The following is a 16,262-nucleotide window of genomic DNA, read 5'->3' as shown; positions in this document are numbered from 1 at the left end:
TAAAGTTGCCTTGGAATTCACACATTAGCAGGACATTCAAAGTTCTAAAACTCTTGCTAAGACAGACACATACCCACACGTACATAGTGATTGTAATAGTTGCACACCAGTGAAAGAAGCCGTGGGTGTGTGTGTGTGTGTAAAATGAGAATAACTGAAATTTTGTGTTTTCTGTTCAAATATGACAAACAAAAAATATCACACCAATTCAATTACAATAGCACTCTCCCAAGTTTTCATTAAGTAATGAGAACACCACAATTTAGAGAAATTCTGACCTATTTCACAACAGTTTTCATTTCTAGCAGTTTTATCGCCAGAAATAAATCCCACAGTCACCAAATATTTGGGCTGTGTACAGTTCTGACTCTTTGGGGTGACACTGTCATAACTCCCCACAATGGCTGACAGTTTCCACAATGACAAAAATCTTGTAGAGCTAAGTCACATGCTGAGCCAAGTTGGAGGCAAAACACCCCGCTCGTCCTGGTCATCTGGAAAGGCATCTGAATGATGAGTGAAGGGGATTTGTCACTCAGATTGGTAAAAAACACGGGACTAGCCCAGCAGATTGGCAGAGACACACAGCAAAGGTCCCTGGCTATTTCACAAGCCAAAATGCTAGCTTGGTGTCCCGACGTCCACTGTGATTTGGGTATACATTGGGTATCTTTGTACATCCAGTAACTCATAGGTGAGTGAGTTCAAACCATCAGAGAGCATTGTCTCTTTTGTGTGTGCAATTCGATCAAACCTATAAAGAAATAAAGGGCAAAGGGATTGTGTTAAAACAAAAATCTTAAGAAGAAATCATTAAATGTACCCCCTGTCCCCCAACTTCCCTCGAGGCACAGAGCCTTCTGCAGAGCCTCCTTTCTACAGCCTGCCTGCCCCATCCTAAAGGGGAAAGAAGGAATAAGAATAAACACAGAATGCACCTCTGAGGATTGGGTTCGTTTTTCTTGTCTCTTGAGTGGCGGATCATGCGACACCTCCCAACCACAGCATTCGGCCGAGATATTGACATGCCTCTAAAAACTAATCTGCAAAGAAAAAGGGGGAAAGTCACTATCACAGTGAGACCCCCAGCTGCAAGACTGTTGCCCCATGCATCACCCTGCTTTGGGCCCTCACTCAGCCCACATCCCAGCCCAGCACAACACTGGTTCAAAGTTACGCTCCTATTCCATGTCCTTTTATGACTAGTTCTGGAGTTTGTGACACTGACTACCATATGACAGGGAGTGTCTGCTGTCATAGAACTTACATAGTTGCCCAGAACATAAGGCCTTCAGTGCCCGCACAAAGGGGAGGAGAAGAAGATGGGGCTGGGGGCACACAGGAAGCAGCAACCAGCTCTGCCAGGGCCGACCAGACAGAGCCAGCTTGTGACAATGATGAGACGTCTGCCAGAGCACTCTGGGCAGCTGGGACATCATGCAGGGGCATGGAGATGACAGCAAGCATGGTGCCCTCACAGAGCAACGTGAACTTCTGGGGACTGGTGACAAGGGTCTAGGGTGAGAAGTGGCAGGTAGTAAGGCTGAAAAGGAGAGCGAGGCCTTCTTGGATCATCCCAACAGTGCCAGTGTTTGAAATGGATATAACATGCGTGTTCCCCTAAGTGAAATAACAAAACAGACCCATTCTGGTCTGACCAGCCTGGACAATATAGTGAAACCTTATCTCAGTGTTCTGGTTAGCCAGAACAGCAAGGAGGATTCTGTGTTGGTTCATGGAAAAGGAATGAGGATCAAAATTAAAGGCTCAGCAGCAGGAATATCACAGCTGGTTAAGAGGCCAGGGCTGGCTGATCTTGGATGACTTCGAGGTTCCTGGCCTGGCCTCCTCTGAGCACTGATCCTGGTGCCTGGCATATGGTAAGTACGTCAAGACAAAAGTTAGGTCTTTTCTCTTTCTAGACGGTTGTTCCACACAGCACCCATCCTTCTAGTCCTACCACCTTAGCGTGTCCATTCTTGATGCTCCCTCCCTCCCCCGTCATTCTGACCATTCAGGGCTATGGTATCCTATCAGCCTCCACTACCACACAGGTCCAGAATGTCTGCCCCAGGGGTGGTTCTGTGGAAGCAGATTTGCTTCTGTCTGGATCCCATGTCCAGGTTTTCAGTGTCTTCCTCACTGGGCCTGCCTAGCATAGTGCTCTATATGCAGAAGATGCTTTATAAGTGCACGCATGCTTGATAACCAATCTGCATACTCAACTTTCCTTCCAGGCCTATATTAAAAACTGGGTCTATGTCATGTTTTCACACAACAGTAATCCTAAATGACAACAGTGTTGCTCTGACAGATTCCTGTTAATTGACCATATAAGTGGACTCCAATTCAGAAAGGCTGGACCAGGGCGTATTCTGATATAAAACTCGGTGACAAGTTTAGACTGCTCACAGAGGGAGAAGGTGCTTCTTATTTTTATTTATTTATTTATTTACTTTTTTGAGACAGAGCCTCAAGCTGTCACCCTAGGCAGAGTGCCCTGGCATTACAGCTCACAGCAAACTCCAACTCCTGGGCTCAAGCAGTTCTCCTGCCTCCGCCTCCCAAGTAGCTGGGATTATAGGCACCTGCCACAATGCCTGGCTATTTTTTTTTTTTCTTTTTTTTTGCAGTTATTTGGCCGGCTGGGTTTGAAACTGCCACCTTTGGCATATGGGGCCGGTGCCCAAGTCAGTTGAGCCACAGGTGCTGCCCCGCCCAGCTTTTTTTTTGGTTGTAGCCATCTTTGTTGTTTGGTAGGCTCGGGCTGAATTCGAACCCGCCAACTCAGGTGTATGTGGCTGGCACCTTAGCCGCTTGAGCCACAGGTGCCGCGCCAGTGCTTCTTATTAATAGCTGGTAGGGTTGAAGCCTCCTTTTCCAGAGAGAACTAAGCAGAAGAATATGGTTTCAAATGCCACTGATAGATGGTTTTTACCACCAGTAGTAACAACACACGATAAAGGTTTATCAGCTTCAAAAGAGCCCTGGGATATGGATGGGGCAAATGGCCATGGCATGGGTTGTTAGGGCCAGGTGGGTCTTTTTATACTACTCTATCCCCTTCTGTGTGTGTTAAAATGAGTTCCAGCTCATTTTAACCCAGGAGGCTGAGGTTGGAGGATCACCTGAGGTTAGGGGTTGAAGACCAGCCTGGACAATATAGTGAATTGAAACCTTATCTCAAAAAGCCACTAGTATTCCAAAATAAAAATATAACATAAAGATTCTGTGCAGAAAGTTAGATTCTTTCCAGGGCAACCTGTTTGACCCTGAAAGGTGCCCACAATGCGATACTGAATTTTTACAAAGAACATGTTTACTCCTTCAGTACAAAATGGCACATGGCAAGTCAGAGTAAACTAATTCCTTCAGTTGGTTCCCCTTTTATATTTTCCAAAGCTAATCCAAAAATATCAGAAGCTTGTTTTCTTAAAGACCCTGTTCAGGACTTATAGGAAGACACACCTAAGAACTTGGGCTGAGTGAGGAATAGATCCCTTCTGAGGGTCAATCCCTGCAGAATAACCAAGCACTGATTCAAAAACTGGAAGTGAAAGTTGACGAGGGAGAAAGATCTAAATTGTGACCATTACCTGTTAAAAATGTCATCATCTTCTCCTCCCCAGCCCCAATAATTATTAGGAAATCCATTGATTTTGAGAAACTGTTGTTTACTCAGAGCAGAGACACCTCCAAAATACTGAACATAAGGCAGGCTGGGGGAAAAAAACATACACAAAGGGCCAGTGGTTAGTTAAGTATTGAAATCTCCAAAGTAAAGCTTGAGGAAAACATACACTTGAACTTTTTGATGGGAGATTTATGAGGGTTTTGCTTGCTTTTGCATTAGGGCTTAGCTTATCTTTTTTTTTTTTTTTCTTTTGAGACAGAGAATCACCTTGCCTCAACCTCCCCAAGTAGCTGGGACCACAGGCACCCGCTACAATGCCTGGCTAGTTTTTCTGTTTTTAGTAGAGACAGAGTATCACTCTTGCTCAGGGTGGTCTCAAACTCTTGAGCTCAAGCAATCCACCTGCCAGATAAACTGGCAGGGCTCAGGTTATCTTCACACACTGACTGCCACACCAGAAAAAAAAATGCTTTTTTTCCCTTGGGACCATGGTGTTTTATTACATGGCTCTCAAGGCTGAGATAGGTGAGTTATATACACTTCACAAAGCCCTGGGCTTGAAACTAATGTGAGTTAAATACATCTTACATGGCAGTTAATGCATTAAAGACAGATATCAAAAAGTACAATCTTCCTCTTTCCAAGGATACAGTGCTATTTCTACAGTTATCTAGAAAATCAGTCAGGGACAGGAGCAGGCAAAAGCCCAGCTCTTCCAGAGTGGCTCAGGAATCTGTTTCCCATGTCCCATGCTCCTGCAAATGAAGTCCTTATGCAGGAGGTCACGGAATCTGAGATTGGTTTAGTATCCCTGAACCCACTGTCTTGGCTCTACTCCCACTCCCAACCCTAACAATGAAAATTTCTTTGAAATTTCTATTTTATCCTGACTTACCAAAATGCATAATGGTTAATCTATTATATTATTATGTATTTCCAAACAAGTAGTAGGGCGCCTGGGCTCTCATCCTCTAAAAATTTTTATATTTCAATATTTCAATGGTTATGACTTATCAACACCCAAGGAACACAGGATCAGCACTGAAGAGAAATGTCAGGAATTAGACATGCCCAAAGGCCTTCCTGTGGGACCTCTGAGAGCTGCAGGTTTGTGTGGACCCTCAGTGCAACTTCAAACCACACTCAGGCTCTTCTTGGAATCCAAAGACACCAAAACTCATCACATAAATTAAAGAATGCTCTAACTCAGACTTTGAGGGGGAAGTCAGCCAAACCATACAGAGCATATGAAAACAGAGATACAATTATTTTCAAATACATCCAGAAATTCTGACCACAGGTATCCATAAGCAAAGACCCCTGGAGGCGTGCTTTACTGAATCTACTGTAATTAAATGTCCTCACTTTGGTGCCAGCCATCCACTCTCTGGCACACCCCATGCTACTGTCCACACTTACAACATGAGGGTCTGCACCAGAAGTGGCCAGGCCAATAAGGTATTTTATTTTTTAATTGAGCCATTTGTACATAGATCATGGATACATTTATGCTATTATGGGACAATAATGTATTTTGATAATCAGTGTCTTTACAGAAATGGATTCTTAGCCATTTCAAGGGAAAGTACATGCCAAAGCCACAAGATTCGGTTTTGCTGTCCCTGCTTTCTCACCTACCTACCCATCCCCAAACCTGACTGGCTGTCTGTGAAACAAGCACGGTGCTGTGACGAGAAATCAGGTGACTGGTGGCACCTGTGGCTCAAAAGAATAGGGTGCTGGCCCCATATGCCGGAGGTGGTGGGTTCAAACCCAGCCCTGGCCAAAAACTGCAAAAACAAAACAAAACAAAAAAAGAAATCAGGTGATCACTTGGGCCCCATCCAGGTTCACCACCATGCTTCAGGGAAGGAATTAAGAGAGGTCAGGGTATGGGCCTGCGTATTTCAAAGTGAAAAACATACGCAAATAGGAAGGGAGGGAAGATAGAAGGGCAGAGCGATTTCTGAAGAGTCAAAAAGTGTTACATTCAAATTTTTCCCTGTTTAAGACAGCAAGTTTAGGGCCTGAAAATCTTTGATTTGGGGGAAGGACATCAGATATTCCTATACTCATGTATGGTTCCCATGCCCCTAGCAAGGGAGAGTAGGAAGAAATGAAGAAAAATGATGAGAATCAGCCAGGAGTGGAGGCTTACGCCTATAATCCCAGCACTCTGGGAGGCTGAGGCGGGTAGATTACCTGAGCTCATACGTTTGAGACCAGCCTGAGCCAGAGCGAGACTCATCTCTAAAAATAGCCCAGCAAGGGCGGCGCCTGTGGCTCAGTGGGTAGTGCGCTGGCCCCATATACCAAGGGTGGAGGGTTTGAACCTGGCCCCGGCCAGCTAAAACAGCAGTGGCTACTGTAACAAAATATAGCCGGGCATTGTAGCGGGCACCTGTAGTTCCAGCTACTTGGGAGGCTGAGGCAAGAGAATAGCTTAAGCCCAAGAGTTGGAGATTGCTGTGAGCTATGATGCCATGGCACTCTATCGAGGGCAACAGAGTGAGACTCTGTCTAAAAAAAAAAAAAAAAAGACTCTGAATTAATAAACTATAAGGCCACTTCCCACCTATGACATCAGGCTTAGTGGAGTATCTGGGCTGGCCCCTTCACAATAAGCATTTTGATGGAAAGTCTTGGGCTCTGTATTTAAGCAGAAGTCTATGTTTTACTGGAAAACAGAATCATGTTCCTTCTTAAAGTGCCAAGGAACATCTGATGATATATATATTCAAGCTCAAGAATTCAGTGCTTCCCAAACTATGTGGGGTAAGAAGAAGAATAAAGCTGTAAAGTACAGTATGTGCTTAGAGCCTAAAGATGGGAGCCATCCAAAACATTCACAACTGTTCTCGTCTGTATGTGCAGAGACTACTGGCATTTCTGAACTCATCTTTCCTTCTCAAAAAATAACATAACTGACTTTGGACTTAAAGACCACCCATTTCTCAGAGGAGGCATTCTGTTCCGGGGCCTAAAGAGGTATTCCTGAGCTGAAGGAACTGCATTGCCTAGGCAATGAGTGAAACATGGTTACTACAACTCTGGCTGAATACCTCTTACCTAAATCCAAACTTATCCATTGCAACAGATATGTGCCGTGGCTGTGAAAAACACCTGTAGGCATTATGGTCATCCATTGGAATGAGGTCCACATCACTGAACACAAAGCAGTTGTAGTCATAGTCCTTTAAGGCTTCTTGGAAGCCAACGTTGAGGAGCTTGGCACGATTGAACTTAGACTCTCCAGCCTGGAGCAAAAACAAAATAGGTAGTATCAGACTCCTCAAGGCCTTTGGGCAGAACCATCATCAGAGACTGGAACTTGTCCACTACATGTGGTCATGAGTCAGCTCTGGGACCTCATTTTGCTGCCCCCACTTTACAAATCAAGACTGAGCGCCAAACCCTCTAAGTCAGTAACCCCAATTTTAGGGCTTTATCCTGAAGAAGGACATGAATGACTGTGCTCACTACTATTCACTGGAGTGTCTATCATAGCAAAAGATTGCCAGCAACATCAAAGGACCTGGTTTTAAATGTCATAGTACATCCATACAAGGGAATAGAGCTGTTAACAAAAATTAAGGAAGCTCTAAAGGAAAGGTGAAAAAGGCATTTAAACGTGTCATTTACATATATATACACACACTATAAATAAACTAATTTCAGGAAAGATAACCAGGAAACTGGTGAAATTAATCGGGTACCTGTGGAACTTCTCACTTCTGTTCTCTTTATATAGTTGGCTATGGTTTGATTACCCTATTATGTGCCTTCCATGTATGTCAGGCAGTAAACTAAGCACCAGAGAAATAATGTGAACCCAACTCAATCTCCACACTCGTGGTGCTCACTATGTAGGGTAGGAAACAGTGTGATACACACTATGACAGAAACAGTGTGTGCAATGACAAAGAGGGTCACCTGTTTTGGGATGGCAACCCCTGGGTCCCCAAGCACCAAGGCTGCTGGTACAAAGGCCGTATATATTTTATTTACTTGTGTACTTTCAGTCCCCCCTCCCCTAGAATGCAAGCTCAAGGAAGACAGAGAGATATTTGGCTGGGAGCGGTGGCTCATACCTGTAATCCTAGCACTCTGGGAGGCCGAGGTGGGTGGATTGCTTGAGCTCAGGAGTTCGAGATCAGCCTGAGCAACAGCGAGACCCTGTCTCTAAAAATAACTGGCCATTGTGGCAGGCGTCTATAGTCCCAGCTACCTGGGAGTGAGAAGTGGATCACTTGAACCCAAAGAGTTTGAGGTTGATGCCATAAAACTCTACCAAAGGCAACTGAGGGAGACTGTCTTCAAAAAAAAAGAGAGAGAGACATTTTGCTTTTTATTCACTCGGTTCCTTAAACATTGCCCATCATCAGTAAAAGCTCAGTAAATAGTTGCTGACTGGCAACTATTTGTATTTGTATTCAACTACATTTGAATAAATGTATGAATGAATGAACAGACTGAAAAATGAATTTTGACATAAAATGGCAGGTAGAACACCAGTTGAGCAGAATGGTGGGTGAGAAAAGTGTGTCTTCCTCTTCCCCCCCTGGGATAACAGAAAAGTCAAGCCTTTTCTAGGCTTCTTTCAGTGAACTAGTGTAACACCTGGGACTCACTTTTCTCGATAAGAAAGACAGGCCCTGGCAAGCCTACTAATCCCCACTGCTAACAGGAGGTGATAAGACACCCAGCCCCACTTCCTGCCCCTCCTGGCTAAGCACATTCATCCAGGGCATCTGATACTTCATTTGCTCAAGTAAACATCTATCAGGACAAAATACACCACTGTGACAGACACATGCATTTTTTCCCAGGAATGCAGCATTTTTACTTATTAACCATATGAGTCTGGGCAAACCACACCTCCAGGCCTCCGTTTCCACTTTTGTGTCATGTAGATGAGAAATGAGACATGCTAAAGACAATGCATGAAAAGACCTAAGCTCACCATCTGGCAAAAGTGTCAGCTACTATAATTATTAGAAGGATAGGCTTTCCCATCCATCCTGAACACTTGGACTTTTTAAAACATCTCTTATGGATCCAATCTGGAGAGTCTGCTGTTCCCTGTGTCCTTCCTAAACCTGCTTCTCTGACGGAGGGGGTACTTTCTAACTAGGTTCAAGTGAGTTAGCCTGTGGCTTATGCATTTAGCGTCTAGGGCAGCAGAAGAAAGCAAAGTGACCTTCAGAGACCTGGGAAAGGTGTGAGAAATAACACTTGGTGGAAGGAGCCGGCATGCTGGGCAAGTGTGTCCCTTTGAAAGACCCAGTTTTTCTTTTTTTTTTTTTTGAGACAGAGCCTCAAGCTGCCACCCTGGGTAGAGTGCTGTGGCATCACAGCTCACGGCAACTTCCAACTCCTGGGCTTAAGCGATTCTCTTGCCTCAGCTTCCCAAGTAGCTGGGACTACAGGTGGACGCCACTACACCCAGCCATTTTTTGGTAGTAGTTGTCATTGTTGTTTGGGAGGCCCAGGCTGGATTTGAACCTGCCAGCTCTGGTGTATGTGGCCGGCGCCTTAGCTGCTTGAGCCACAGGAAACGAGCCAAAAGACCCAGTTTTTCAAGTGTGTATGTACTCCATCTTATGTTGGTAAATAAGAATTACAGTTATCACTTCCTTCTAGGGCAGCCAGCTCTGTGTGTGTGTATGTATTTTTTGCGGGGGCGTCTCTTCTTTCTATCCTTTTTCTGTTTATATATAGTATATAGATAAACCCCCAAATGACTGGGCAAAGGTCATTACAGAAGGGGGCCAAAGAAAAGCAGGCAGAATCAGACCAGACCCAGACTATAGAGGTGATGGCAGGAGAGAGGACAGTTGCAGGCGCAGAGAAAGGAATGCACAGTGAGCACATTTGTAAAGCTGTGGGGGAAGAGAACATTTCAGAAAGGGTAAGGCAAGAGGTAGAAGGGGGTAGGGTGTTAGGTGCTTGCTAAGATACTTAGGCTTATCTTTTATCTAGGCCACAGGAAGTCTTAAACTACATTTTGCACATCAAGGAGGGATTTGTGCCCCATCCAAGTGAAGATGGGGGACCAGTTAGGAAGCTGTTGTTTGATTCCAGTGAGAGCCCCTAGTTAAGAAGACAAAGCCTCCCCCTAAGAGCTAAAGGCAGAGGCTCCACTTCTCCTTTCATTCCTCGCCTGCTCCCAAGGCCTGCACATCACACTTGCAAGTAGCCTTTGCGGAGGATTTTAGGAGGAGGTCTGGTCCAATCTGTAGGAAAATCCTAACTGTGGTTAAGGAAGGCAAGAATGGCCTTCCCCCAACTGTAATGGAGATAGACAACCACGTCCTCCTTTATCCTAACAGTCTCTGGATCTGTCCCTACCCCACCCCCACCTACCCTAGATGCCAGGCCCATGTGTGTATAGCAGCAGACACACATCCCAGACCATGATAGCTCAGGGACTGGTTATACCTGACCTATCCTCTACCAAAGGACACAGCAGTAATGAGATTGAAAACATCCACCTGAAGGCAAGACTCTCAATGAATCTGAATTCTGTGATGGGAGAGACACTGTGGCTCCCACACACACACTCTGGCCCATTACAAAGCCACCCCCGACCCCACCATGGACACAGTCACCCCCAGGCTCTCATCACCACAGACCGAGGGGCAGGTCTGTAGCCAGTGGCAGTGTCTGCATGCTTTTCTGTGCCTGCTCAAATACCAAGAGGAAGGATCTAGGCTGAGCAGGTTACAGGGAAGCAGTAACAGATGAGCAGCAGAGGAAGCTCTGACAGGACCTTCTTGCAGGCTATGCGTGGATCCAGGGCAGTGGACAGACTGGGAGGTGTCCCCAGAGAATTACTGGACAGAGCCTGGGATTATACAAATGCTGAGTTTGTGGAGGGCTAATATCCACTCATCATGAGTTCACAGCAGTTGGGCTCTAGTTTTTGACCACAATAATATGGTAGCTCAGACAGAGGAGCCCTGAACAAAACTTGAGTCTGAGACTTAAACTCTTCACCCAGTGAGTGAGGGAAAAGGACCCTTCAGGGCCAGAGACCAGGCTGAAGGGTGGCTTTCTGTCAGCCAAAGTAATCACTCTCAGGAGTGAGCACATCCTTGACCCCTGCCACATGGAAACACAGTGTGGACAGAGGCCATGAAGCTGCTTTCAGAAAGAAATGAGAACCCAGAACAGCCCAGCAGGGATGCTGGGTGAAATGAGCACAGAGAGGGCAGTTTTAAATCCCAGCAGGATGCCTGCCTTTCCCAGGGCCAGAGGCACTGAGATGCCTGACCAGGCTTTCCCAAGAATGTATCAAGAGGCTGGCACTGAGCACTTACAGGGTGTTTAAGATATAAGCTGGAGAAAAATACTTGCAAAATTAAAAGCTTCTCTTTCACAAAGCAATTTGGCAATTTGTATTAAGAAATCTTAAAATGTGCATAAAACCATTTTTGAACCCATAATCCTGCATCTGAAAATCTAGCGGGGGAAACAATCCTAAGTGTGGAAGAAGCCAACACAGAATAAACTTCAGACTCAAAGATATTCTTTAGGGTATTATTTACACTTGTGAAAAAGTGGAAATTATCTAAACACCTTCTAATACAGAAAAGGCTAAGTTACCTATGACAGAACTCTATGACCAACTCCTATGAAGGCATGGAAGGTAATGACTATGAAGACTATGAAATAATATGGAAGATGCACATGATATAGAATTTAAGAAAAAACGCAGGACACAAAAGTCGATATACATGTAATGTGAGCTCCACTGTGGTTTAATCTAAAGAGTGCAAGTCCCTGAGATCTCTGTACAACATGGCTTCCAGCAACATCAGCACCTCCCAGCTAGCCCACAGAGGCCCTGGCCTCGCCTGTCAAAGATGACACACTCACGGGCTTATTTGCATGGCTTCCCCGTGAGCAGCAGGGCCCTGGATCTGGGTGGATCTGAAGGCATGTGGACATTACCAGGGTGGCGGTGGCAGCAGCGGTGGCAGCAGCAGGGTCAGCAGTAGTTAGATCAGCATTGCTCTCTCTTTCTTTATAGAAGGTGCAGAGTACAGAAGAGAAGGTAGGTGGAGAACAAGAAGCAGATCACAGAGAGGAACTCCTCCTTTCGCTTCCTTTGCTACAAACAGGACTAATAAGTAAAGGCAAAAGGCTCCACTAGAAGGGGAAAAAAAAGAAGAGAGAGAAGTATGGATGCAAGGAACCCAGGTAAGGAAAAAAGAGGCAAAGGACAAGGCTGCCAAGGAAAAGGGGCCCAGTCTGCCCACCAGCGTTCTGATGCAAAAGTAGATGCTAGAAAGTGTCATTCCTTGTCCCTTTCCAAAACAACATTCACAAGGTAATTCCCCAGCAGTATGAGTGCTTCCACACATCCCCCAGGAGAACGGAGTGAGATGTGGACAGAGGGGTGAACACAGCAAAGGGGCAGCAGTCAAACAGTGATGGCACAGAGCCACTCCCCAACTTTTCCCCACCACCTACCCCCACCACCAAAGGAAGGGCAGGCTGCTGGCCAGGACCAGCCCCACCCCGCCTGAGCCCCATCCCCACATGCCTGCTGCCATCTGGGCACTGACAGCTGGGGGTGGGGGTGAAATAGAAGGTGGGGGTGGGGATGGGGATGGTGAACAGAGATGATCTTGCACGGACGGGCAGCTGCCCTCACTAACGGGGTGGGCCCATGAGTCTGCTACACCCAGGGAACTTGACCTCTTGTAGGAACCAGCTGCCTAAACCAGTGACAGAGATAAGCTGCTGAGGTGTGGTGACAGATGTTCTTGCTCATTGGAGGCACAAAGGACTGTCTCCAAATCTGTTCACAAGCAGCCTGGAACTATCATCCCACACTGTGCACAGATGAAGGAGGCAGGAACAAATTTCCAAGCCAGACAAAGAGATTCCTCAAGATAGCCAGGTGGGTCCTCCGGCTACTTTTCCACAGCCTTTCAGGCCAGGGTGTCTAAGCTAGCATGACAATTGGAGATTTTGAGGTTGTCACTGAAGAGCTGCTAGCCCTCCTTTCAGGACCTAGGGAGACTCAGCACTGGCAGTGTGTGTAGAGATCCTGGGAATAACCTTGGTGAGGGGAGGCATTCCTTAGGCCTCAGGTGACCTCTGTCTGAATCCCAGCTCTGCCACTCAGTCATCACCTGCCTACCTTTGGAGCGTTCCCTCAGCAGGAACAATCGGAAGATCAATTTGCCTCACTCTGACAGTCAATTCAAAGTGAGGCCATAAAACATGCTGAGTCTAAAGGACCCCAATGGAGTTTTATGACTATTAACAACCATGGGGCTAATTTAGGTTCTCTGCATTTTTCCTGGAAAGGGAGGTCACACCAAGGACTGTGTCACTTTGGGGAAAGGTCCAGGGAGGAGCCATGCAAGTTCCAAAAGGGCCCAACTGGAAAAGGAGGCTTTGCTTCCAAGGGGCACAGATCTAGCCAGAAGAGCAAGGGCAAGGAGTGCTGAGATCACTTGGATGGAAATAAAGGGGTGGGAGTCACAGGCTCTGTGCTCCGAACCCTCACTGACTCTATGAGGCATGAGGGACTGGGAGTCCAGGGCTCAGGAGAGGCATGAATGCAGAGAATCATCCTTTAACAGAAAGCAACAGGTGAATGGCCTGGGAGCAGTGGGGAGGGAGGAGCTGGATCCTCCCTAGGGTCTCCGCAGAGCTAATCAGTGTGGGGGTAGGGATGGGAGGCTTAAGAGATGGCCAGAAAGAGAGCCACTAGGGCTTTGGGGACAGCGTAAGCAAAGGTGCAAGGACAGAGGGGTCTGGGTGAAGAGGAAAATCCAGTGTGGCTTCGGCATAGAGCATGTCAAAGGGTGATGAGGACGAAGTGGCTGGAGGTATAGGCAGGGCCAGACTGCAGATGATCTCAGATGCTAAGCTTAGGATTTTAGATTATTCAACCCTGGCCTGTGGGCAGTGGGGACATGACAAAGGGTTTAAAGAGAGGGAGTGACATGGTGAGAACCAGAAAGATCTCAGGCAGCTGATGGAGAAGAATTGCGGCGCCAGAAAATAAACAGATGGACCTGGGGACACAAGTCCTAGGTACCAGGTCTGAGGCAAAGAGCTGCCATAGTCATGACAAACCTACCTGGCCAGCCGCTCCGCATTCCTCCGCATTTTATAATTTTTATGATGGGTAATACCACAAACATCCTGCATTCCTTTATTTAGGGCTAGCACTGCCAGGTGGCAACCTGCCTTCCCTTCCCTGTGGGTGGTTTCACAGATTCCTTTTCAGATTGACGTATGAGGAAGTGCAGTATGCATCTCCCCTTTGCTATGACATCTCGACACTGACCCCTCCACGAGGGCTTCGGTGGCGGACTTAGAGTTGGATATCTGCATCTCAGGTGCTGGGAGCCAAATGGACCCTCCCAAGCCACCAAGCTAAGGCAGGAGGGGTGGAAACCCTGGGGACAAAGAGCACTGCTTGTTCTTCTGTCCCAACTGTGAAAGCCTCTCCTACTACTCCTCCAAAATACTCATTCTGAGATAGAGATTGTCTTGGAGATTAGAGGGGTCTAAACCAAATGGGAGAGGTTAATAGCTGACTATGGGCAGGAGTATGAGCCATAAACCCTGTGAAAGTTCCCTCTTGCATGCAGAGCTTGAGACACATCCCTACTCTGAAACAGCTTAGACGGCTCCTGGGCCCCTCAGTCCTCTGCGATTCGGTCACCTAACCAGTCCATTACCCATTATTCTAACCCCAGGAGTCTGGACCAAGAGCAGGAAGGGTCCTAACTCTGGCATCAAGTGAGGGTGAAGCAGGAGGCAGGAGAGCCTGGTAGGATTTACCACCACAGTGCCAAGAGAGGAAAGGGCCAGGAAGAGTGCAGGATGGAGAGGCAACAGAAATAGCTGATGGCTTACAGCCTCAGAAAACAGATGCTAAACCCTTCCCTTTCTGAAGAGCGTAAGAAGCCTGCCTAAGGTCACTGACAGGAAGTGGCAGAGCCAGGGCTGATGCCAGGCAGTCTGAACACAGAACTTGCTTGCTCCCTGCCCTGGATGCCAGCCTTTGAGAAACACTGTGGGGCTGGGGGCTACACAGCCTCAAGGAGAGTCATTGCAGGGCAGTTAGAGGGCACTGAACTTAGAGTCAGGGGCTGGGGTTTGCACTGCAGCCTGCTGCTTTTTATGTGACTATCTGTCACTTTCCCTCTCTGAGCCTCAGTTTCCTCATCTGTGACATGGAACAGAAATTTTCATACTGGCCTCAGGAGTCTGGGCAAATCCTGGCAAAGACTAGGATGGGACAGGACAGACACTTCAAGTAGAACACCTTTCCCATGACCTGGTGAAAATGTGGGTGTGTAGCGTTTCAATGGGACACAAAGTCCCATGCTATACTGAGAAGCTTGTTTGGAAATCCCTCAACTAGCTGCCTCAGAGACCACCCCTATTTTAAGCATTTTTTTTTTTTTTTTTGCAGTTTTTGGCTGGGGCTGAGTTTGAACCCACCACCTCTGGCATATGGGGCCAGCACCCTACTCCTTTGAGCCACAGGCGCCGCCCTGTCTAATTTTTTTTTTTTATTTTTTGAGACCGAGTCTCACTTTGTCACCCTGGGTAGAGTGCCATGATGTCATAGCTCATGGCAACCTCAAACTCTTGGGCACAATCTATTTTCTTGAGTCACTCTCCTAAATAGCTTGGACTACAGGCGTCCACCACAATGTCTAGCTTTTTTTTTTTTTTTTTGGAGACAGAGTCTTACTATGTCACCCTCAGTAGAGTGCCATGGAACCACAGCTCACAGCAACCTCAAACTCTTGGGCTTATGTAATTCTCTTGCCTCAGCCTCCCAAATAGCTTGGACTACAAGCACCAGCCACAGTGCCTGGCTATTTTTTTGTTGCAGTTGTCATTGTTGTTTGTCAGGGCCCAGGCCAGGCTGGAACCCGCCAGCCTCGATGTATGTGGCCAGCGCCCTCCTCACTGAGCTATGGGCACCAAGCCACATCTAGCTATTTTTTTAAAGATGGGGTCTTGCTCTTGCTCAGGCTAGTCTCGAACTCCTAAACTCAGGCAATTCACCTGCCTCCGCCTCCCAGAATGCTAGGATTACAGGCATGAGCCACTGTGCTCCACCCTTTTTATGTCTGATTTCAAGTAGTGGATGTGGATGTGTAAATGAAGAGTCAAAATGATAGCAAATGTCTGGACAGGGACTTACTGAGAGGCCATAATGAGGCTTAACAGCTCATAAAGTTTATCTGCTCAACAAACAGTGCACAAAGGTCAAAGCCAGGTACTACAAAATCTTTCTTCTTCTAGATTATAGCTATAGAACAAAGAATGCAGGAAGTTCCTAATTTGTAGATGGGCATGTTCCAAGTGTTTTCCCTTCTGTGTCTTTTCGATGCTCAGGTTTCCTATTATCACTTTATTATGTATTAGATAATATTCTTTACCAGAAAGGTAGGGAAGACCTCAAGTTTTTCTCGATTTAGTTATCTGGAGTCTGAACACACGGTGCCAGAAAGATAATCAGGGTAGAATCTGAGCATAGAATCTAAGACTAACTGGGGGAAAAGGAGAAGAGGAAAATATTCTCCTGAGGTGGAAAGTTAACTTTTGGAAGAGAAGGAAAGACTGTGTGACGCCA

The 16,262-nt window shown here is 46.5% G+C and overlaps 1 protein-coding gene across 2 annotated transcripts in view; it reads right to left on the bottom strand.

Moving 5' to 3' along the window:
* Positions 1-212: 212 nt before the first annotated feature.
* B4GALT1 (beta-1,4-galactosyltransferase 1) overlaps positions 213-16,262 on the bottom strand; it is a 51,837-nt gene continuing 35,787 nt past the window's right edge. Inside the window, exons 3-6 of one of the 2 annotated variants that reach the window (XM_053570739.1) lie at positions 6,704-6,891; positions 3,597-3,719; positions 939-1,043; positions 213-754 (exon numbers count right to left, since the gene is read on the bottom strand). In XM_053570739.1, coding sequence (XP_053426714.1) covers positions 622-754; positions 939-1,043; positions 3,597-3,719; positions 6,704-6,891 — 549 coding nt within the window. In that variant the 3' untranslated portion in view covers positions 213-621. The remainder of the gene's footprint in view (positions 755-938; positions 1,044-3,596; positions 3,720-6,703; positions 6,892-16,262) is intronic. The other variant, XM_053570742.1, reaches the window with a different exon arrangement.

The sequence above is a fragment of the Nycticebus coucang genome, chromosome 2 (assembly GCF_027406575.1).
Source record: "Nycticebus coucang isolate mNycCou1 chromosome 2, mNycCou1.pri, whole genome shotgun sequence".
NCBI lineage: Eukaryota > Metazoa > Chordata > Mammalia > Primates > Lorisidae > Nycticebus > Nycticebus coucang.
Note: the sequence above shows the minus strand (reverse complement) of the source record. Positions and strands in the feature narration are given on the sequence as shown.